At 32.7% G+C, this 25,750-nt stretch overlaps 1 protein-coding gene across 1 annotated transcript in view; it reads left to right on the top strand.

The window, feature by feature from the left end:
* Window positions 1-25,750, top strand: part of LOC129229611 (uncharacterized) — a 136,112-nt gene that overhangs the window by 84,765 nt on the left and 25,597 nt on the right. The window contains exons 11-14 of the mRNA XM_054863953.1: window positions 5,036-5,232; window positions 12,996-13,150; window positions 23,141-23,273; window positions 24,905-25,071. Of these exons, the coding sequence (XP_054719928.1) occupies window positions 5,036-5,232; window positions 12,996-13,150; window positions 23,141-23,273; window positions 24,905-25,071 (652 nt within the window). The remainder of the gene's footprint in view (window positions 1-5,035; window positions 5,233-12,995; window positions 13,151-23,140; window positions 23,274-24,904; window positions 25,072-25,750) is intronic.

Here is a 25,750-nt window from a genome sequence, read left to right as displayed (position 1 = left end):
CAAAAATAACTCAGATTATCTTGACTAAATCCTGTCACATCTGATTTTCTCAATATTTATAGATTGTACCTACTCGAGCTAAAAGCTAAAAAGCTTTCATGTGAATTATTTTCTGCAAACCAACACGTCGCAAATCTCGAATAAACAAGGTATATTTTTTAGAAATTAACAGGTTTTACAAACGGTCGGACAGAAAACAGAATAGGATATACAGTATTTTCATTATCTTATGAAAAAGTTTAATATTTCTTACTCTGTACATAGAAATAGAAAAACGGGCAACATAAAATTCAAAGAAATGTCTTGATTAAGCTGGAATTCAGTAAAAAGGGATTTAAACTACGTGAGGTTCTATAGTAGTTTTGCATAATAAAATGAAATACAATAAAGTAAAATGCAAAAAAAAAGTAGTAATTAAAAGCGAACAAACAAACAATAGATTTATCACTCGAGAAGTAACTTTGCCTTAACTGTTGTTAATCATGGAAACTAAAAAATCTGAAATCTTTGTAGTCTTTTTTACTTTTCTTCAGAAAATGCTGAATTTTCCAGCTTTTTTTACCCAAAGACATTTTTGTTCTTTGTCCATATACTTACGCTACAATATGCTACAAGTACCCCACATTTTCCCTAAAAAAAGACAAAAAAAAACCACATTTCTTTTAAAAAAAACCAGCTTTAGTTGGGTTTTTTTGGGTTTTATTTAAAAAACCCAAAAAACCCTGGGTCCATGGGCTTTTTTAAAAAAAACCCGGGTTTTTGCCAACCCTGCCAGATAGGTGGTGCTGAAAAACAGAATAAATATTTCATCATTTCACTTTGCTCAACATTCCATCACTTTAATTTTGCCTGTATGTAAATGGTCGTGTTTTTTAGTCAATTTCAGACTAGCAATGATTTTTTTTTTTTTTTTAATTTTCTTTGCTTTCCTAATTATAATAGAACTTTTTAAATGCTTGGATTTTTATTTAATTTTTTTAAAGGTTTCTTTCTTTCTTTTCGTAACTGTGTAAATTATGTACATTCCCCAAGTGGTTTGAAACAAATTCGATTAAAAGTTAAACCTGTTTTGAATAAAATAATTACTACACTGCTATAAACGGAACTGAAGAATGTTTATTCTCGTTTGGTTTGGTTTTTGGAACGTACATTATTTTTATTTATTAACATGCTGCAAATATTATTGGTTTTGATGAATTCATGTGAAATCGTGGGGGAGAACTAACGTTTTTGGGAAGGGGAAAATTCTCAATTTGCCGAATGAAATCCCAATTTTGCCGAATGATAAAATTTGAAGATGCACACACATACTTAGATAACATCTACTGCGAAGGAACATTGGGCATCATTGTAAACATTTAAAAAGAAGAAAATAAGAATGTTAAAGTAGTAATACTGACTCCTGATTTGTCGAATACATTAGTCAAATGTTCTCCTCCCCCCCCCCCCAAAAAATGGGAGGTCACAGTGACCTCCTTGAATTCCCCTCGGGGCGACGCTAGGGGTGGGGCGTGATTTCTTAAGTTCGCCAGGGGCGCCAGACCCCATTGGTACGCTATGAAGGGCCCCCCCCAAAAAATGCATTGTGACAAGCCATCCAAACCTGTAAATATGGCACTGGTTTTAGCTGAAATGTAATTAACGAAACTTCTTTCAAAAGTTGGTCTAAACTTTTTGCATCCGATTCCTAAATGTCTTAGAATGACCTTCTTTACTAATAATAAAACTGAAAGTCTCCCCGTCCGGAGGATGTCTGGATGTCTGTAGGATGTCTGGATGTCTGGATCTCCGTGACGCGCATAGCGCCTAGTCCGTTCGGCCGATTTTCATGAAATTTGGCACAAAGTTAGTTTGTAGCATGGGGGTGTGCACCGAAGCGGTTTTTCGAAAATTCGATGTATTTTTTTTTTTCTATTCCAATTTAAAGAACAAAAATATCATAAGATGGACGAGTAAATTACGAAATTATCATAACGTGGAACCGTAACATGGGCACAAGCCAATTGGCGAGAAAATTCACCATACATTACTTGTAAATATACAGGCGAACCAAAAGACCTTTTAATTTTTCTATTACGGGCAAAGCCGTGCGGGTATCACTAGTTGACAATAAAGTCAAAGCCCACACTTAAAGGTCAATTCTTGCAAGGGTTTCCGCAGACCTATATAAGGGTAAATGCACACTCATAGAGTTAGATGAGTTTGACTCTAAATTATTCTCAATCTTATTTACGTTATCGTTATTTTGAATTTTCTTCTCGTCTCTAAGGGGCACAGGAAGCCCCTCCCAACCACAGTCGATAATAATGGTCAAGATAATTTTATCCGGTATACATTACAAGCCTAAACTCTTAAGGAGAAAAATAATGATTTTAAATTTATCTGAAAGTAATTTTTGAAGAAAAAACTGGATCCGGGGGGGGGGGATGAAACAGCAAGAAAAGAAAGAAATCTCAACGGAATTTATTTTTCTTTTACATTTTTTTTACATGGCTCGGGGGGTTCCAAAAGCACGGGGCTGAAGCGCATTTGCTACTTCTGCTCTATGGCTAATCCGGCCCTGGTGGCTACGGAATTGAGTGTTTGTTTTATTCAGCCTTGATAGATGGCGCCACCAAAATGGAATGTTGTTCGTTCATAATGTTGTGAAAATTTATCTTTTTGTAGTACAAAGGTTTTTTTAATGTTTCATTAAACATTTGATGTAATTTGTGCAATGTATGAAAGTATTGCGCTTATTTTTGTTTCTCAAACTTAGAATAACGCTTTGTCAGTTGTGACGTAATATGCAATGCACTGGCGCACCCATGGAGGGGGCTAAGTGGCTTAAGCCCCTCCCAGAGATTCAAGGACGCCCATATAGGGGGGCAAGTGGGGGCTCAAGCTCTTTCCCCCCTTTGAAATTAGGACTTCCTTGCTTTCAATACTTTTTCTTCGTAAAAATTTATAAACGCTTCTTCGACAGCCATTAATGAATAAGTTATTAAAAATGTCAAATTTCAATAACTCTAATCTGTACTGAAATCGGTTTCTGTGGGGAAAATATCCTGCTAAACTACGAGGAAAATATCTGAGCCCCCACTCCCTCCTTAAATTTTTGAATGTGGGCGCCCATGCAGAGATTTTATGTAATTCAAAAATGGCCATAACCTCCTTGACCAGACTAAAAATGAAGGCATAAAATTGCGTCTTTTGGCCTTTAATTATTTGGGAATTTAACAAAATATTTGAAAAGAACTTTTCTTAAAATACGGTTGCTGTAGAACTCTTTCCAAACAATCGACTTTTCTCTCCATAAAGGAGTCAACCTCTTTCTTTAAAAAGGAAATATTATTTGCAGCTTTTTTTGTTCTATGTTTTTTTCATAATTTGAGCATAAATAAGTTGATGTGTGTATTTTATGACCTACAAATTTAAATTGATTTTGTGGTTCGATAGGTAGAGAGAGAACGCAGTGAGGACAGGGGAGCGCAATTTTATTCTTCCCTGACATTTTATGAAGTTGGTATAATTAAAATATAAAACTTTAATAATACGAAATTAAAGAAAAAAAAATCTACATAAATCTGCGAAAGGTTGACAAAACACTGAATTTGTCTCTCTATTCACGTATCAGAGTTCCTTAAAAAAAATCTAGCCTCTCCCAGGAAAAAATCCTTAGTGCGCCACTGATGCAATGGAAAACAAAATATATTGCAGAGTGTAGGTAACTTTTATTTAATGGTGTACAAGAATTTTTTTTTTTTTTAATTTTATGTTCTTGTATAAAGGAAATCGGGTTTAATTTCCGTTTATGTACTTATCAGCATACAATATCGAGCAAATTTCAGTTTTATTCTAGTTTTTGAACATGCATACTTATTCATTGTGTGTCCAATAGAACTATAAAACTGAATGTATTTTATTCTTTTTTCTTAATTGTTGGCAAATGGGGGCAAAGTGAAAAAGTTTAGATAAATTATATTGATCAAAATGTATAAATTGTAAATTTATTTTGAAAATTAGGGTACATTGAAAAATAAAAATGTATTTTAAAAAGGATCTTTTATTGCAATGGCATTTTTTCATTTCCAGGCAGTAAATATGTACCTTCATACAAAAGTGGAATTGCTGCATGCCTGGGGCAAAGTGATTGTTAAAATAAATATCAAATGAAATATTTTCTCTTTTATTTTTAAAAATATTTTTCTTGGAATGAATGAATTCATAAATAAATAAATAAATGTAATAATTTAAGCCTGGATAAATAAAAATGAATAAATTAGTGAATGATTAATAAAAAGAATTAATGCAATATACCAAATATCATTCACTTAATAAATTTTACTACTCATTTAAATTGTTAAATTGTTGTGCATTGCAATTTTAATCTTTACTAATAATAAAGCTGAAAGTCTCTCTGGATGTCTGTATGTCTGGATCTCTGTGGCGCGCACAGCGCCTAGACCGTTCGGCCGATTTTCATGAAATTTGGCGGAAAGTTTGTTTGTAGCATGAGGGTGTAAGCTTCGAAGCGATTTTTCGAAAATTCGATTTTGTCTTTTTATATTCCAATTTTAAGAATATTTTCCCGAGCAAAATTATCATAAGATGGACGAGTAAATTACCAAGTTATCATAACGTGGAACCTTAACATGAGCATGCCAATTGGCGAGAAATTCACCATACATTATTTGTAAATATACAGGCGAACCAAAAGACCTTTTAATTTCCTACTACGGGCAAAGCCGTGCGTGTACCACTAGTATTCAATAAATAAATAGTGCACTGAACATCAGTAAGGCCCAAGGTTGATATTAGAAATGTTAAAAAACGTTATGTTTTTAGAACAACAAAAGTATTTTTGAGCATACCGCAAAATACTAAAATATCACTAACAATTTGGTAAATAGCTTCTACTTGTACTATGTTAATGTTTAGTTAAAATACTGTATAGGTAAAACATTGCAAGATGGTTAGGCCTCAAACACAGTAAAATATTTTGCCATTTCACATGGCATTTTTTGTGATAATGAAACTTTTTCTTGCATTTCAGATTTGATTGAGGAGTGGGAGGCCTTGGAAAAAAGTGCGGAAATGTCTGAGGAGTTGATCCACCAAAAATACATCAAAGCAAAAGAAAACATAGATGCCCTCTTTACAAAAATGTCAGAAATTTCGTCGCATACAAAGGTCGACACTGGAAGTTTCAAATCTTGGCAACAGATTAAAGAAAATGTATCGAAACTACAGGTACGTTGATGGTTTATTTATCGCTGATGTCATGTTCCCACAATTTTTGGTATGTTTTTGTTTAGTAGTGACTTCAATAAAAAGCTGCTTAGGGGCCATTCGTTATTTACGTAAGCATAATTTTAGCAATTTTTGACCCCCCCTCTCCCCATGTAAGGGTACGTAAGATTTTTCAAACCCCTCCCCCCTATTCTTACGTAAGATTCCACTTCGTTTTTCAAAATAATGAAATTACGAATCTCACATCACTGTAATCGAAATTAAATAAATATATATAATAAAATCTTTTTGTGTGAATAAATATCTACTAAAAAGTTGGAATTTAGACTGAATGTTTTTTTCTGGACTTTTTTTTTTTGTATATGATGCAATACTAATTAAAAATAAAATATGTCATACATAGTGCTATTCTTTTTATTATATTTTACACTATTTATTCTTTGAAAAACAAATAAAAAACAGCTCAACTTAATACGTTTTTTACCTTCCAGACGCAAATGAAATATAATCCCTGTCAAACCACTTTACCGCGCGATTTCAACTATAAAATATCAACTTGGAAAATATTATGTAAGAACGGGTTTGTACTCTCCCCCCCCCCCCCCCCAAGTAAGGGTATGTAGAGATTTTTCCAACACCCTCTCCCTCGGCACCCTTACGTATTTAATGAACGGCCCCTTAACTTTGACATACTATAAAAAGATAAAAGCAAGAATTCGAACCGTATTTTTTTTCTTTCCCGCTTTCGATTCGGTTCAGTTTAACAAATATATATCGATTCAGATGCGGTTTTCTTTCCACCAAAAATAACGGTTTTTGGTTTGGTCCCGAATGAATAATTTTATCGTAAATGTACTAATGTACATATAACGACAAAGTTTTTATGGAAAGAATTAAATAAAATTTTGATGATGAATCGGTTACAGTAACAAACTGACTGAAAATATACAAACCGAAATAAACCGATTTTTTTTTTCTTTTTTTCGTTTTAGTTCCAGTTTTTATTCCAACTAAAATAACGGTTTTCGGTTCAGTGCCCGAAGAATAATTTTATATAAAGTACATTCTAATTAGCAGTAGAAATATAACTCTGTCATTAACGCTGCAGTGTTCATGTAATGAGGATATTTATATGGTTGAAATTAAATAAAGAAAATAAAGTTGGTTACAGTAACAAAATGACTGAAGATATATCGAACGGAAATAAACCGATGTTTATTTATTTTTTCGGTTCAGTGCCAGTTTCCGTTCCGACCAAAATAATGTTTTTTTGCTGCTTTCGATTCAGTTCCAGTTAGAAGCCCTGGATTAAAGTAATAATTGCAGCATGCAGATTATGATTGACAAAATCAAGATGACATACTTCACAATATTTGGTATCCTCCGAATAGGCAATCTACCGCACTAGTTTTCTAGTTGCTCAATGGATGGAGAAACTGAACATAATTTCTCTTCATATGTCATTTGAGTGGCACCGTTTGTAAAATAACAAGACTACTAGAGCGGTCAATCGCCAATTGGGAGTATACCTAAGGTTTTATTCGACACAAAATTACATTCGACATTATTTAAGGAGAAAAAATGTCTTAGTTAATTTTCTTACTGATTACTTAGAAAATTCAATAAAAAAAAGTTATTTCTTACCAAGAGAATAAAGGATATTTTAGGAGAGGAAAACATAGAAAAAAGCTGTTGTCATTTCAGTTATTGATCTTGAAAAAAAAAAAAAAGAAGAAAAGAAAAGGACACGGAGAAGAAATCGCAATTGAAAATTCATTTCACCCATCATATTTTTAATTGAAACATCATATCCTATCAATTCTATAGTTGGTTCAAACCTAACCTGGAAGCATTGTGAAGGCTACGCAGATCCTAAAAGCATTTGTTTTTCTGTGTGTCAGAAAACCTATGTGTTGAACAAGTGTGTGTGAAGTGCCGACAATATACAATCTATGACATTTAATACACAAATTTTAAAAAACGAAAAGTGAATGAAACAAGGTAAGAAGAAATAGTAAAGAAAAATTTGCAATCAATTGCTTTTGTGTATTGTGACACTCTTGACGACGACTGACATAAAAAAATAAAAGAGTATTGACTGGTACCGCCATCTGTTATTCAAAAATGAAAGAAATCAGTTTTCGGCGCACAACGTGCTTGTAGTGTTAACCCGAGTGGTATTCAATATTGGTATAGTGATATATTTGATAAAAATAGAAAAATGAAAAAAAAAAAAACATATTGTTCAACATTGACTGAATATGTGTTTATTAATATGTATTTTTTTATTCTTAAATAAAGTGAAGAGAACATAATTTAAATATGGAAAAAAAATCATGTGCGTATTTTTTTTACTCACAATAGTTTTAATAAGCCCTTTTTATTTATTCCTTATTTGGTCAAACGCAAAAAAAGGTCCCCCCCCCCCACTCCTTACATATTGGGGAAGAAAATGCAAAGCATGTGAATTTATCGTTTCAAATGCAAAAATGAGAGTTGTATCTTATTATTTTTTTTTCACACACAATCCTACAATTTCATTCCGAGAAACTGAAGTCAATGTTTACACTGACTTGTTTATTTTTAGTGCAATGCAATTATCCCATTCCAGATTCCATCGATTCGATAAAACTAAGTCTATGTCTGCAATACCAGCTACACCGAAGTTAACTTCTGATTTTTTAATTAATTTATTTTTTTTTAAATTATTTATTTTGAGGCTGCTTCGTATTCTTTCAAATGTATCTGTTTTTTTTTTTTTTTTTTTTTTTTTTCATATTTTGTGAAGAAGCCTTAAATAGTTAAAGTTTTAAATAAAAACGAAGGAAAACAAAATATTATTTCACACTTTTTAAACAGCAGACGCTGGGATTACTCAGTTTGTAGCGCCATCTGTTGTTGAAATTTTCGATTTAATGATTATTTATCAAGTACCTTGGACAGAGAGCAATTTTCTGAGGAAAATATCGATGTGTTTTTCCAGCACAAATATCAGATTTTACAAGAAAAAAAAAACCTTTTAATAATTTGATTAACAGGTACTTAACTACGCTTCTTATCGACTTTTAAAAGATTTCCTATTATTATTTGTGCATATCGACATGGTTGCCAAACATGGAGTGTCCCTGATTTGAAAAAACTATCCTGGGTTCCGAGGAACTTCAATACGAGACGGCTAATGTCTGAGATGATTATTTTATGAATAGTGATATTGATTGAGACTTTATTTTGAGAAAGAAAAACCCAAAATATGATGAAAGGTTGCTTAGAAAATAATGGGTGGCAGTTCATGTAAAAATTGTTTATAGCATAATGTCTTTTGTTTTGAAGTGTAATGTTAGTGTTGTGTTTCGTCGGTTAAAGTAGAACTCATTGAAGCGATGAATTCAACCAATAATTGTTGCAATAATATTTTTCACAACTTGAAAACGCATAACAGCTTGAAAAGTATTGTTACAGCAGTAAAATAAAGGCTTTTCTGACTGCGCTTGTAATTATCCATTAATTCATAACTTCTTAAAGCTAAAAAATATATTATATCAATGAAAACTATTTAGAAAATATAGAAGCTCCTAATTTAACCCCTTCAGTCCTGGCGTCCGGTATACCGGACGTGAACTTTAAGCAGCTGCTAATCATTTAATAATTGATAAAGTTACTTGATTTATTTATTTATTTTGTAGCTGATTCTTTATATTCTGCTTATCTTTGCCAAAACTTTTCGTTTTGAGAATGGTAACACTAACAAATAGGGAATTGGGGATTGAGAAAGTGTAAGTCCGAAATATTGTACGTGTTAGGACTTTTTAAACTTTTCGTCTATAAACTTGAAGTTTTGTCCATAAGACACCCTTTAAAATAGTACACTGTCTACCAAATGAAAATAATTTTAGTTAAGTATTTCATAATTCTGACTAATGGGGTTAATGACGCGTCACTAACAAAGCTTCTGCATTGAGCGTTTAACACTACTAAAAATTGATTGGTTTCTCCTAGTAATTCCTATACATTCTAGCAATAAAAAATCAATTGTTTTTCCGAGCTAGAAACAATATGACGGTGTGGGTTTTTTTTTCAAACATTGTTGCTTAATGGATTTAAGGAGGGGAAAAAAGGAAATCATAGAAAAGCGTGATGAAAAGCTCATGTTTATAGTCGGTTAAACTATAGTCATTAAGTTCTATGGACAGCAGATGGGCAGATTTTAATAGTTGATGCTTGGTTCTGGGAACAGAAGCGAAGTTTAAGGAAGTTGAATTTTAGAAATTCATTAATTAATGCAATTTTTTTTTAAATAATGCTTCTGTCACCTCGTTTTATTAGAGTGAAGAAAAATAAATAATTTTCAACCAACAAGGAATAAAATGTGGTTATTCAACTTAAATAAAATAAGTAATTTACAATCTGGATAGAAAATTAACCCGTAAATGTTTTGTAGAAAAATAATTATGGATTAATTTATACGTGTGGCAATTGCTGGATGGTTAAAATTAAGTTAAAATTAAAATTGACAGTACTCAGAGAAAAAAAAAATTCCTGCTCTACTGAACCAATTCGAATAAAATTTCATGAATATATCATGCATATTATGTGGACGAGATTTTATTAAAAAATAAAAAGGAGTTTAAAATTCGTCCCCAGGAGGCGCTTTTGAGACGTATAAAGAAAAGAAATAATTCGCAACTCAAAGAAAAATGAAATATTTTATTTATTTACGCACTTGTGTGCTCTGTGTGCGTACCTTGTCGATCAATAATTGAAAGCGAAAAAAGTTTTATGATTAATGCGCGTTCTTTCTCAATCAGAGGCATATTCACTTACAACCAAGCGATTTCTTTCAACGACACGTAATATAAATGCAGTAAAATTATATTTGGTGCTCATTTGCATATGGTTTTAGATGTACAGCGCCATCTATTAACAAATTATCAAACTATTTTTTTTCACCGAAACCTCCCGGTCACGTAATCGAAATGACATAGATTTGAACTCTAATTCGAAAACATTCTGTAGAACTATTTCCTATGAACCTGTAAGTACAGTCAGTATAATTTTAACCACCCTTTGTATTTTGAGAAATGCTGTAACTGGCGATCTACTGCCGTAGTTAGCTGTTTTTCAATTACTCAACAAAAATATCTGATTAGTATCGCGTTTTGGTAGTGCCATGTATGAAATAACTCTATAGAGCAGCAGATCACTTACTATTTCCTTTAAAAATAGATTTTACAGCAAATATCGTCAAGTAATTTTCATAGAATATATGTAAAAACAATCTTACGAATTTTCAGAGAAACATTTTGGATGCTTCCTTGGAATTATATGAGATACAGTCGACTCCCGCTACAATGCGATCCGACTTACGCGAAATGGCTATAACGCGATTTTTCCCCCGGAAAAGAATTTTAGACCTAACGCGAATTCTCCGCCCGCAACACGAAGCTTTTCTGAAGAGAATCGCGGTGTATAAATATCGGCTTAGTTATTGGATACTAATTTTTTTTTTTTTTTCGTGAATGGACCTTCATTCCTTTGCCATCACTGAGAGTGGAAGTTCCCACTCCATACTAGTCTGAACATCGCTTAATACAAATAACTACTTCTCAGTTTCCATTCATTTTTTCATTCCATATGGGGAAGTTGATGAAATATAATGACACCTAAGAGCGCTGTTTCATTTAAAGTTTGAAGATAGAATGAAAAAGAGAAAGTTTCTGACAATTAAAGAAAAGCTAAAGATTATGTGCTTGAACAATTATAAAATGCGTCGAAGGTAGCACGATAATTAGGTAAGAGTGAATTGTCCATATCTGCAATTAAAAAGCTAGAAAAGGAAACCCATAAACGTTCACCGAGTAGTTTCTAAGCAAAATGCAAAAATTAAGAAAATGTAAGCTGCTCCTGTATTGTGAATTTAAGAAACCAGGAAGAATGGAAACGTTATGAAAGAACTGGTGAAGCAACTGTATTGCGCATTTAAAATTATATAAGAATAACGGTTTGATCACGCAGCATAAATCATCACCATCTGCGCCTTTTTAAGTTAAATATCATTACTGGATCTAATGTACAGTTTACAGTACAACTATAGTGCATTTGTTTTTCTTGCTACATAATGTACGTACCGTAGTGGTTTATTATTATTGATCATTGATTTTGTGCATCGTAGCAGTTTTTTATGTTGAATACAACAGTTTTTTTTTATAAATATAAATGAAAATTTAGTTTTTTATGTGAGAAACAGTGATGTATAGTTAAGAAATGGTTTTCAACAGTTTGAGGTGATGTTTACAAGTGTATAAAACAATTGGGTTTGTTTATAAAAGTTTTTACACATACCCTTTTCCACAACGCGAAATTTCGACTTACGCGAGGGGTCTTGGAACGCATCCCTCGCGTAAGTCGGGACTCGACTACACACATCGGATTTCACACACCAGATAATTTTACACCTAAAAGCTCATAATTTTTTTGTATTGAAAAAGGAGTTACTTTAAACCCCGAAACATGTATCTGCAATTAGTTGCTTATTTGGGCTTAATCTACGTTGTTCATTAACTGTTATTTTCCACCTTTTATCTTTTATAGGATTTCTGTAGAAAAAAATTGTGTGAAGTATTTTGTGTCGTTTACTAAGTTTGAAGAACGTTTTTTCTTTAAAAGAAGAAAACTTGAAAATGTACTGTATTTTACTAGAAAATTTTTGAGTGACAAAAGGCAATATTCTTTTGTTTGTTCAATACTTATTCCGTTTTGATTCACGGCATCACAATCATTTTTCACTCCCTTATTTATGCAGTCGATCTCTTTTATAACAAGCCCTGATTTAATGAGAACCCCTGATTTAGCGAAGGAATCAGATTTAGTTGGTATGATGCTAAGTCTGTAAGAACATACATCGTTTTTAACGAGCAAATCCGGCTAAAAGCGAGCACTATTTTTGTAATTCATACATCGGATTTTAATCTGTCAACAAGCTTCAAATGTTTTTTCGAAGCAAGACTTGCAAATGACGTTTTTTTCGGGCCATGAAGTATACCTCAAAAAAATAACAACACAAGAATGAATGAGACAATAAGACAGTCAGGCACAGATCTATACATTTTGCCCCCCCCCCCCCTGCAAAAACTATGTAGGGCCCTGCCCAGAGACCAGCAGCATCTTTAAATAACGGTAACGAGTCTCAGGGCTTTTTTCTTTTTTCAATATTTTTAGCCGTTGGGTCCTTAAGGACGAACCTTCCACCTGCACAGTGGGCTCTGAGGGTCCGTAGATCCAGTCCTGAAGACAGTTCAACGAAAAATAACTCTATTTCTTTGCTTCTGCAAAGAAAAAAGAAATCAAGAACATATGAGGCAGTGAGAAGCAAAGGGATGCCATTGGCAAAATTAAAAATTTGGAGATAACCAGTACAAATGGTAGGTGAACCCATGCTCTGTCTTGGGGCAAGAAATTGTACTAGTAGCCCTGGTAGGTGCTGCTGTATAGCATGATTTAGAAAAAAATTTCAATGAAAGCCTACCTAGGATCTGATCTTTAAACGCGTTTTATTCAAAACTTCAAAATGTCCACTCACATCCTGCTGCTTCTCACTGCCTCATATGAATTTTTGTGATCTTTATCACGAACTCGTTTATTAGCAGCACTCGGCTATAACGAACAGATATCGCAGTCACTACGCGCTCGTTACAAGCGAGTTCGACTGTGTATCTTAATACCCCTCCCCCTACCCATATACTTACGAGCATATATTCATCTTTCAGAGCGTCTTGAGCACTTTGCAGGAGACCCACGAGCGCCTTGTGGAAGTGAATGTCCAAGTGCACCACTTCACTGCGGAGTACGGCAGCTACAAAGACAACACTCTGAAAGACGACATCGTCGAGCTCTATCGCCAGTGGGATGACGTCTACGAACAGTAAGTTACCACCACTTTTTTTCTTCTATTTTTTTAAACTGGACATTTTTTCATTCCGCACTGATAAAAGTTCAGAAAAGTTTTACGCTAAATTTTATCACTTGCAGTATATCAATTCCGAATCATCAGTAAATACTTAGTGGTATTGCTGAGCAACATAATTTTCATTGGACAAATGTCCGACCATGTTCACCATGAAATTGCCAAGCGACCAATTGAGTCGATTCTATTGGAATTAGAGAGGAAAAGAAAAAATTGATGCCCGTTTTAAGTTCATTTCAGTGTTACTGTGCTTAATTAGAGGGGATCTGGAGCTGCAAATTGGTATCTTTGCAAACTAGTAGAAGCGTTGCAATTTAAGTCTGCAATCCGTGTGTTCGCTTTTTCGTCTCATTGGTTGTCAAACCTTTTCTTATTATTAGTCTTCCTTTTTTCTTTAAAAAAAATCTTAGCCGTCGTTTAAAATATTGTTTAAAATGAGTGAATAGTCTTTTTGGGTTCTTACACAAAAGAGGCATTCATTTTTCGAAACTATACGAGTTCTATATGATCAATAAGAGAGGGACTTGGAATTTTAGGGATAATTTTACAGAGCAAGTCCAAAAAAAAAAAAATAGAGAACCATAATTTCCGTTTAGTGGTGCTCAACCGACCGCCCTTGACCCACATGCAACTTGCGAAGTTGAACTATGTTGTTGGTCCATTGTTCTGTTCAATGTTACAAATCACAAATTTGGAGCCAAATAATCAGAAATTTGCATTTGTTTTTCGTTTCTGAAAAACAAATGGCCCCTTAAGTTTCAACAACCAGTAGCACTGTAAACCTACTGATGGTTTGGCCTTACATGTAATTTTTATTGTTGTTAACTTATTTTCTCATATTACCGTGAAAATAATAATTAAACATTTTCACTCATCCATAAAATTGAAAAAAGAAATTATCATTCAAAAGTATATTACGTCATTCGCCCAGCCAATCTTCCCTTGCTGACATCTGCTTAAGCTTTAGTACTACATCCGGATTATTTGAGGAACAAGGCGTTAAATAACACCGCAGGCTCTAATTTTTTACATATCGTCACTGCTTCCGAACAAAATTTATGCTAGCCACATTTCGATTTTGGGGAGGGGGAGGGGTTGTCGAACGAAAGGAAAAAACGGTTACTTTTTCTCTGGTGTGAAAATTCGAGGCACGAAGTCGGTAATGATGGAAACGATCCCATCAGATTGACTTGGGCCATTTTGGTCAGGAAGTCATCAGTTATATGGGAGTCATTAGGGTTCTAATAGTAATTAATGTCTGCCATTTAATTATTGCCGTGATTTTTAAAGTGAGCTTTAATAATGGGGGCTTTTTTTTTCGTATGTTCGATTGGTGGTGTTAATCAGTGTTCTGGTCAGGTAACAGTCGCGCGTAATATTTTGGAAGATGATATTTGTTTACTGGACATTCGTTGGTTTTCGATAATAATTTCAACCAATCAAAATAAAGGTGGATTGAAAAACTTTATAACATAAAAATTATCTCTATATATTGAAAAAAAAAGTAACGTCAAAGTAGTTGTGAAAGGATTTCTGTGACGGGATTGCGTCTAAGAGCATTTACAGCCTTGAAATTTTCGATCCCTTTGGGTTTGCACATGTTTTTTTTTTTTAAATTCCAGTTAGTTTTTTTGTAATTAATTTTTTAAGATAAAATTTCACATAAATGTCCTATAAAAGGGAGGAAAGATTTTCCACACCCCTTTAACATTCGATATTGTTCGAAAAAGATTTTTTTTCTGTATCAAATAAAACTTGTTCCAATTTCTCAATTGATTAGAACAGCAGATATGAGGGTTTCTATTGCAGCGAAAAGTCTTAGGCTCAACTCAATTCAAGATCGGAGCAAAATATGTTACTAGACACCACGAATTTGAAAGTGACTTAGTTTTCCACCGTACAAAACTTCCGTTTTACAATGGTCAGTGCTCAGGAGCCCCCTAGCACCCATAGCTGTGCAAGTTGGTACAAGTTAGTTTAGAACCTGGGAAAGAAGTACTTTTCAGATCACTTTTTTTTTCATATCTCGGATATGTATACTTCTATGAAGGTCTTTTTGTCTTCGGATGGGAGCGGGACTCTAATCTGAATATGAGTTCTTTACTAAAATTCCATTTTCTACGGGAGGGACAGGGGGATTTTCATTTTGTTCGAAACGGAACTTCGAACGTGTTTTTTAATATGATTCGTTCTAATTACGGTTTAATTCTTAGCGAAGCAATCTTTTGAGGTTAGTGAGCGCCAACGAGCAGGGATGGAATCCCCAAGTGTACTGTAAAAATAACAATTATAAATCAGACAGCGCTGCATATCTTTTGTAACTGTCCAAATTTCAATCATATTCGGTTTTTTTTTTTTTTTTTTTTTTTTAAATTCATTTTTGATGGAATTGTTAGGGAATACACAAGATGCTTTCCTTTCTTTTGGGAAATTGGCTTTTTTCTCTTTATTTCAGTTTTTGGCCAATTTCCTTGTTTTTGTCTGGTCTTCATTCTTTTGGAGTTAAGTAGTGTAATGACACTCTCACTAAAGAGGAAATATGAATAACTAGTCAAATTTACACAAAAAAAATCAGTAAATTTTTTGAGGAAGTAAAACTCCAAAACTTAAGAGTAGATAGCAATCAACTTATTTGCATAAAAGTTTTAGGAACTTTTTTCATCGTTTATTTAATTACTCAATTAGGGACGGCCCGAATATAAATTTTTAGGAGAGCGCAAATTTTCAACTTGCCGAATGGAACTTCAAATTTTGCCGAATGATAATAATTTTACAGAATGAAACTCCAAATTTTGCAGAATAGAACACCAAATTTTGCCGAAAGATGATAATTTTGCCGAATAATGATAATTTTGTCGAATCGTAAGATGAAATTTTCCGAATAAGAAAATTCTTGGAAGGTCACAGTGATCTCTCGTGATCTCCCATTGGGACGCCCCTGTATACACTGCATTGAACATTAAGTGGTCTAAGGACATTTAACCTTCAAAATTTTTGACTTTCCAGAAAAAATATATGTTATGCATATTTTAATTCTGAACAATTTGATACCTTATTTATTATCATACACAAAAAACTTTTCAAGTTATCGTAAAAATGTTAACCTCTCCCCATAGAGATTTATGTTAACAGCAGCTGTTTAAGTGTCTTTTTCTCAGGTGCCGGTTTCTTCGGTTTTCTCGTTTTGCACGCATATCTCAGAAAGTTTCTTATAAATTTCCATAAAACTTTAATGTATGTTTATCTGGTTTATATTTATGACCTGAACCTAAATTTGTTTATTTTTTTAAAATTATGTATTTATTTTTTTTAAATTTTATGAGTTAATATCGAAAATTTCTAAAATTTTGTGCAATTTTTTTTTTTCAAATATTAACTGTCATTTTAGGTTCAGATCATAAAAATATAACAGACAAACATGTATGAAAAGTGTTACGGAAATATATAAGAAACTTTCTGAGATATCATGCGCGCGAAACGAGAAAACCGAACAACCAGCACCTGAGAAAAAGAGGCTTAAACAGCTGCTGTTAACATAAATCTCTATGGGGAAAGTTTACGCATTTTTACGATAACTTGAAAAGTTTTTTGCGTATGGTAATAAATAAGGTATCAAATTGTTCAGAATTAATTTGTGCATAACATATATTTTTTCCAGAAAATCGAAAATTTTGAAGGTTAAAGGTCCTAAGACCCCTTAAAAGGTCGACATGGTAGGATAACAGCGCTTAAAGTTTGGATACAATATTTATTTAATAACTGTAGTTCTTACATACACAAATCAACACATTAGGATTGGCTATATGATTTAGAGAAAGGGGTCCCTGGGGAGGGGAGTTAAACCCCAGCACCTCCTCTTTCTGCATCCCTGGTTTTCAATATTATGTAAAAATATATCCACATAATATGACGAAATTTATTTCAGGAATGAAATTGAAATGAAACATCATATAAAAATTACAAATGAATCATAAACTTCCACAATTCAAATAAATAAGACAGGCATTAATTTATTTTTCTTGGTTCGTTTTTGTGTAGCTGATTACGTTTCCCACCCGAAGAACAAAATACAGAAATATAGCTTTGTTTGAAATTCGATTCTCCAGATGTGACACTAATGTACGAAGTGCGCGTGATTTGGTTGACCAATCGCCGATTCGATATTTAGGAAAAACGTGATCAGCATCCAATCAGAGCACTTGGCGTTGGACTTCCGCTATAGGCCACTTCTGAGTCTTTTCTTTTTTTTTCTTTCTCTGATATAATCATTGGAGTTTTTCCGATTTTAATGTTAAGTAATTTCATACTATATTTGTGTAATAAATAACAATTAACCATGCGTTTAAAGAAAAAAACTGAATATTTAATGCTTTGATCGGGAAAACTTGTTTTGTGATGGGAAATTTAAAATAGTAATTTTCAGAGAGTTGGCTTTTTTCAGTTTTTGGGAAAACAATGTTTACATTTTTAGAATTCTTATTAATATTAAAGAATGAATTTCAACTAAATAAGTTTCATTAATATGTGTAACCCTTAATACTATTTACTTCCAAAATTAAGAAACTTGGGCAGTTTGTCGAAAATGAAAATGTAAAGATTGATGTTTCTTTACATTTTGTTCAATCTTTTCTAAAATTTTATCGGTAGTAAACCTTAAAGAGTACTTTAAATTTTCAATTCATGCATCTGATCATTTGCTCATTTTATAACTGTGTTCCAACTGAACATAATCTGTAAGTTAAAAAAAAAAAGCACTTCGAATCTAGTGCAATTTTTAAGCAATTATATTTCAGTTAAATTAAGCTGATGAAGTGGTTACATGTGTAAGAAGTTAATAAAACACAACATATGATCTACATACAAATAAAGCATAAATTTAAATTTTTTGATCATCACGTTTCACGTATGCTGTTAAACACTGAAGCACTGTTGAATGACCGACGTAGGTGAAAAACACTTAAGTAAACAAAGATAAGGTAGATTTTTTTTTTTTTTTGATTTTTTTAAGTTTAAATAAAACTGATAAATAGTCTATCAAAGAAACAAAAACGAAACTAGTCCCAAAAACGAATAGAAGTACAACAAAATTTGACAGCTTACAAGATGTGTTTTGGCTGAATACAACCTGTTTTCTTTTGTGCGATAAGTTGAACTATCACGAAAAGCAATAGAAGCAATTTTGCTATTCGTGCAAATTTTTAGCATATAGCCATTATGATTTTATGCTGGTGAATAGCCTGATGTTTTTACAAACTTCATGAAATATATTATAATTAATAACAAATGCTTACATGGCATAATTAAAGCGATTTTTTTTTTAATTTATAAAATATTTTTAAAAATATTTTTCGCTTTCATGTATTTTTTTTCTTAATTACATGTATAGAATATTTAAATTATGTTTGATCATTTGTCCTCATTTATGAAGACAATAACTTCAACTTTAACTATTCCTTTTTTAATGTTACCTAATGGTGGCAGGTTCGGCTAAAAATAAATTGTTATTCACGCAAGGATTAATTGAGGCTGAAATAGTTGTGCTTTGTGGGAAGATTAATGTTTTTGTCTTTCGATTAGATAACAATAAAATAATAACATAACATATATAATTTCCGTTCTGCATTTTCTGCTACGAACAATTTACTAATCACTATTTCCGTATAGCTTACCAATTATATTTTTACTCAAAAAACATTAAAATGTCTGTCGAAATGAAAAAAAAATGTGTCTCCATATTTTGTACTTAACCTAAGACGGGTTGATCAGCTGTACCTAAGAAACAATGTATCTTATTTATAAGGTCAGCTGATTTATTTTATTTTGCAACGCCCAGTAATAAATCTTTCACTACCTTTTAGAAGAAAAGATTTAAACAAAGACTTTGTTACCATTGCTAATCCAACCTCTTTTTTTTCCCCTCTTGGCCAAGGCAGCCTGGAAAAGGATTAAAACAGATAATAAAGAGCTGTAATTTTTCTTTATCTGTTTCCGTTCGCATTTATTTTGGATACAAATACCTTCTACCCGCGTCGTAAACAGTCAACATGTTTCGAGCCTGGCTTCAGACAGAGGTACGGTTATACCCAATAAATTAAGGGATGTTAAGAATGTTGCACTTTTTATAGCCAAATGCCGTGAACAGGCGGTGCTAAAAACCGTGTTAATCAGGTTTATGAATAAAAGACTAGATGTTTTATGGCGCGAGTTTTTTTGCTCGTGGCGAATACTATAGAGTTTCGGACATCCGGATAGCCAATACCTCTGAGCTTTGTATATCGGAATGTAGCTTGGGTAATGGCTTCCCACGAAAAGTTAAGCTCATTTGGTGATCAGTTTTTTTGACATCGTTCACTTTGCTAATTGTGTTTGCTTCCGTAAAATAAAAATAGGATCCCAGATAAAAATGAGCAGTTTTGTATCGGTGTCGGCTTTTAAATTATTATTTATATCAGTTTTTCGAAATCATTCACTTTGCTAATTGTCTTTGCTTCCGTAAAATATAAATAGGATTTCTGGTAAAAATTAGCAGTTTTGGGTATCAGGGTCGGCTTTTACTTTATTATTTAAATCTGTTTTTCAAAATCATTTACTTTGCTATTTGTCTTTGCCTCCGTAAAATATAAATAATGATCCAGATTAAAACAAGCAGTTTTGTGTGCCAGTGTCGATTTCAAATTGTTGTATTTAAATCCGTATTTCGAAATAATTCACTTTGCTAATTGTGTTTGCTTCCGTAAAATTTAAATAAGGATCTAGATAAAAATAAGCAGTTTTGTGTGTCAGTGTCGCATTTTAATTATTATTTTTAAAAATTTAACAACTTCCTTAATAAGTATATTTGATTGTGCAGTTTTGATCGTCAGCTAATTTGATCCGGAATTAAAACTTATTTACAAGTGATTTCTTAGTTTTCAAGTACTTTTTTTCACTAATGTCATAGCACTTTTCCTTTAAGAAAGTACTTGCAATTAGTTGCCACGAATAGTCAAACTTGATCTGCGATCTATTTTTCCAACTCATTTACTTTATTATTTATTGATTTAATAAAATAATTAAGTTAATTAATTAATTTATTTATTTATTTATTTAAATAATTAATTTATTTATTGAATACATTTATTTTATTTATTTAATACATTTATTTTATTTATTTATGTATTTTATTTATTTATTTATTTTTGAGCAATCACGATTGCTTGTTGTTTTCACTCGACCGTGAGTTGATGTCCTGTCCATTTTGAGGTTCGCTGGCCTCAGCGGGAGGGGGGGGGAGGAGTACTCCTCCGGTTCTGCCTTCAAGACAAATGTTGATTCCTTTTTTTTTTATTGTTAAAGTGAAATAATCTATTTCAATTTGAAATAGATTTCTTGCGTATTGTGCGTTGAAAAAAATTAAATATTTTTATGTGAACATAGCCTGCGTGAAATTTGAAAAATGTCAGCAGCTGAGTATTTTTTGCTTATTCGGGTTTCAGTCCCAATCTACTATTTATTCTCCTTTTAACTAAAAGATAGGTTATTAGCTTCACGAACCCTAAAGTCAAAAGGTTATTGCCAATTTTTTTCTTCTCCTGTGACTTCTAATCCATTTCACGCTTGCTCTTGTGACTACCGTAAATGTGATATCGTTTGGGGCTGCATGGGGGGAAGGGGGGAGGTGTCGTCTCTTCAAACACCCGTTCTATGGAACACGACGTGATCGGAATGCTGCACAAATCTATAAAAAACGAACACGAAAATGTTAGGGATTGTCGTTCGGTTTTCGAAGCACGTCTGGAGATTCGAACTATCCCCCTTCCGGCTGGATTAAAAATCGCTTGGCGAAACGGGATTGGGGAGAGAAAGGAAGGAATAAGAGTGAGCACACACCGTGTTCTGAGATGTGTGATTATACGATGATGCTTTGTAAAATTATATAGGTTTGAAAAAAAACCTTAATGATGTAATTAGAAAACTAATTGTGGATTTTTTTAACAACAATTTTATAAACTTTTTTGGATAGATGCTTGGTTGTCAACATATGTTTCGTGAAATGGCAGCCATAAAGTTTAAGGATAAAAATTTTACTGTTTCGTGTTTTGACACCATGTTTTTTTCAGTCTGTTTTCAATAGTTCTCCTTCATTTCAAAACCGATAATGTCTTCAGTTTTTTTTTTCGCCAATTTTTTGATGGCAGCAGATAGAATACTAATTGCTGTTAAAAATAAAATAATTAAGCTTCGTTTTGTTGAGCAATATTTTAATAAATATATTTTAATAACTTTTTCGGATAGGCAGTAAAGTTTCTTTTACTACACGAGGCACAAGATTCGATTGTAAGATTTTTTTTTTAACACAATCTATATTATTAGCTCTCTCTCTTATATGAGTGTGTGAGTATGTTTCTTTTCTTTGAATTCATTTTTTTTTTTTTTTTTTTTTTTTTTTTTTGACTGATAAAAATTATTTGTCAATGAAAAATAAACCAAGAAGAACAATAAAAATTTGTTCGTCTATTTTGTTTAGAAACGGTTTTGATAGATATGAACATGAATATGATTAATTCCTATTATTTCGTAGTTTACCGATTCATATTTTCTTCATTGCCCAAACCAATGACATTTTTAGTGTCTGAATTGTCATTGCATCAGAACCAAGTTCTGGTTATAACAGTCCTTACAATTGTACATATCTTGCCATACTAGGATTGGCGATGTAGTTTAAACCAAGGAGGGGTTTAACTCCCCAATTCTCCCTCCCTGAACTCTATGCATTCTCATTGTTCTGTAAAAGTCCGTGAAAAAATCTTACTTTAGATTTATTTCAACGGTCCTAACTCAACTATGCTGTAAATACTGATGTTTCTTAACAAGCCAAAAGGCATCAAATCAAAGGGCAAGATAACTTTTAGCTGAGACGTGTTTGTAGTTGATAATATTCAACAATTAACACTTTTAAATTTGTACCACAGTTAATTAGATTTGAAGCATACAAAAGAATTAAATTTCAGTTTCGAATCACTCTGATTATAACAATTAATTTCATTATAATAGCCAAATTATTGTTATACTTTTTTGAATTAATTGTAATTAATGCGTGAGATTTTACTGGTGGAGAATGTTTTATTTATCCCAAAGGATAACTGAATTTTATACTCTATTGTTAGGTTTTATTTCTTTTAAGCACACATGTGATAGTTTTGGTAATAATAACTGTTCATTGTTTATCAGAATTCTAACTATACTAAGAAATACTCTTTTTTCTTAACAAGCCAAAGGACATCAAATCAAAGAGCGATGTTATTAGCACTTTTAAATTTGAACGTCAGTTTTTGAGACTTGAAGCAACGCGTCATATTAAGTTATTAAATTAATAAGCAGTTTCGTGTGGCAGTGTCGGCTTTTTAATTATTATTTAAAAAAAAATGGAACGTTTTTAATCTGCTTATTTGTGTGTGTGGTTTTGGTCGTCAGCTAATTTGATCGGGAATTCAAACTTATTTACAAGCGATTTCTTAGTTTTCAAGCCTTTTTTTTTTATGTGTGTGTTATTTTTTCACAGCACTTTTCATTTAAGGAAGCAACTCCAAACTACTTCCCACGAAAAGTCAAACTTATTTTGCGATCAGTTTTTCCAAATCATTACTGTATTTTTATTTAGTATACAATGAATATGAGAAACTTTGCTGGCACAGCCTTTTGTCCATTTTGAACGACAATTGCATTTTGCATACTCTACTGTCAGTTTTTATTTATTTCAAGCAAAAATCATCTGTCGGTGTCATTATTCTGATTACTACTGCTTTTTCTTTTTCTTCTTCGTTCATCAGAATTGTGGCAAGTATGCAATTCTAAGAAATGTATGTCTGACAAACTCTAGTTTTGAAACTTGACGTCTTTACATTAAAAATAGAAATTTTTTCCGATTGTATAATGGCAACGTCTGTAATGTTCTTTTCCTCATTTTAGGAACAATGAGAAGCTAACTCATTTGCAAACCCTCTGCAACAGGTGGGATGCCTACGACGGGAAATTCCGGAGCTTGCATTCGAAGATTAAAGCGGCCGAAATGGCTTCGGGCAGTAATACAAGACACTCCATGGTAAACTGCTGTTATTTGATCTGTGGGTTAATACGAAAATGGCGTGATGATTATGATGGGGAAAATTGATTTTTTTTCAACGATAATTCATATATGGGCCATTTTAAAAGCTTTGTTTTGAAATCAATAAGTTCATTTGTTGTCTGATGAACTGATGTGCAAAACATGTGTTGTTATTGCTTCGTTAATGTTGATAAATTTCATACTGACTTTGATGTTGTTAAGTTTGTTTAAAGCGCTACGTACAGGCATGAAAAAGCACATGGTATTAAGTAACGTCTGCTTCTACTTTTGTGAGTGGGAACAGAGCAAATCCTAACAAATGAAGTGTAGCAGGTTTCGGAAGGCATCACAAACAAGTATATTTTAAAATTGAAATTGGCATAAATTCAGATAGAAATTAATATAACCAATGAAACTAACAGTTTGTAGCAAAAGCTTCATGTAAAAACTTTAAGGGTAAGATACGAATTGTATACGTCCCGTTTTTAAGTTGCCTGTCCCGTTGTTCTACACATAGTTTCAGGACACTGAGAGGTTTTACTTTCTGAATTGACAGAAAAGGAACACTGTGAATGTTTCAACCGAAATTCGTTTAAGGTAGAAATGCTGAAACATTTTTAGAACAACCATTTGCATCTGTATGCTTTCTGCAGCACAACTATTGACTGCATTTTACGCTTAAAACACAGAACACGATTATGTTTGAAATAATCGTTTCGTTCACGAAATCTTGTGGACCCGCAAAAATTCCCAGTAGCAAATCGGAGTTCATCGTTTTGTCAATTTGATTAGTATGATATTCTTCCAAGAAATCATTCTCATTTGAAATTATGAGTAAGTGTACTCTAGCAAATTTAAAAATTAGAAATGAAATACTACTTCTTCTTTTTAACCCCCAGCACACAAACGAAGGGGCTATAAGTTTGACGTGTCTGTGTATCTGCACACATGTGTGTCTGTATCTGTGTGTGGCACTCTAGTGCCTAAACGGATGGACCGATTTTGTATTTTTTTTTTTTTTTTCGAAAGGGGAGTTTATTGAGAGTGTTCTTAGCCAGGATGCGTCTTCGGATGACATTAATTAAGGAAGATATCAATTAAAAACCTCTAAAAGGTTTTTTGGATTTTAAATACGGCTAAGCCTTTATTCACACTATCGGTAGCCAAATTCATTGTTGGCCAACAAGGAAAGAAAACGCAATGATTTAAAATGTTTATCTGTTGCTAGTTTCAATTTGTTAACAAATGAAGTACTTGTAATTGAGTTTAAATAGTATTAGGCTTTTATAAAAGGATTTTAAACTTTCCCTCTTGATTCTAAATTTGCGACTCAGTTGGGTTTTTTTTTCATTTTAATTTAAGTTACTTGTTATAGTGTTCTTTTCGCCTATTTTTGTAATAATAACTTTCTGCACAAACTGCAGAAGATATTCTTTTTCCACCAATGCGCTTGCAAATTGTTATAGCCTTGTTTTTAGGAAAAACTAAATGAATCAAGACACTGAGAAAAATATGAAAATATTATACACACAAACACATTTGTACTACATAAAATGACATGAAAGTAAAATTAGATTCAATACCAATACGCGTGAAATTAATTACTTGTTCACTTTTTATTACTTTAGGAGGAAAGCCACGAGAAATCGGGTTTGTCTAAAGACTTAAAGGAGCTCCGGGATGAAGTTGTGTTCTTCGAAAGTTGTCTAAATGGCGGGATGGTGTGGAAGACGATTGATAAAGACTTACAAGATTTGGAAAAGCGTGTTGAGAAGTCCGTGAAAGCGTCCAAGAGGTTAGTACACGATCTTTAATAGTAATTCTTGGGGGTCGTTTACTAATGATGTCACTTTTTTTTTGGGGGGGGGGAGCGAAATTGTGACAGTTTCTGTCAAAGGGGAGGGAGGGGATAGCAAGAAATGTGACATCACACATTTTGTTGAATAACAATATGCTTATATTAACATAGTTTGACATGTGACAATGGGAGGATGAAAGGTGAAGTGTGACACTTTGGGACAAAGGGAGGAAGGGGTCGAATGTGTTGAAAAAAATTGTAACATTTTTGGACAGCACCTGAGCGGAGTGTAAGTGAATGATATTTTTAAGATCAGATTTTATAAAAGTCGCCTGCTATGCAAAAGATATTTGAATAAAAACGGAATGGACAAATTCTTCTACATCATTGTGCAGACAGAATGTCAGAAATCTGTTTCCGATTATTTTTTCTCAATGTCATCTTTAATATTTTTTAAACTATACAAAAAATACGTTTAAACTGGTTTAGAGCGCTACTGTTGATAATTTTTGTAGAAAAGTGTCTAATTCGGCCGACTCTTTAATGCTCTTCGTTTGCCTGAAAAGTTATTCAACTCATGAACTAGAACAGTGGTGCCAACCTTTTTTTTACCCGAAGGTGCATCTCATATTAAATGGAATATCGCTGACCCAAATACAGATGAAAATTAAATGTG

The sequence above is a fragment of the Uloborus diversus genome, chromosome 9, assembly GCF_026930045.1.
Source record: "Uloborus diversus isolate 005 chromosome 9, Udiv.v.3.1, whole genome shotgun sequence".
NCBI lineage: Eukaryota > Metazoa > Arthropoda > Arachnida > Araneae > Uloboridae > Uloborus > Uloborus diversus.
This window is presented reverse-complemented; position numbering and strand designations above follow the sequence as displayed.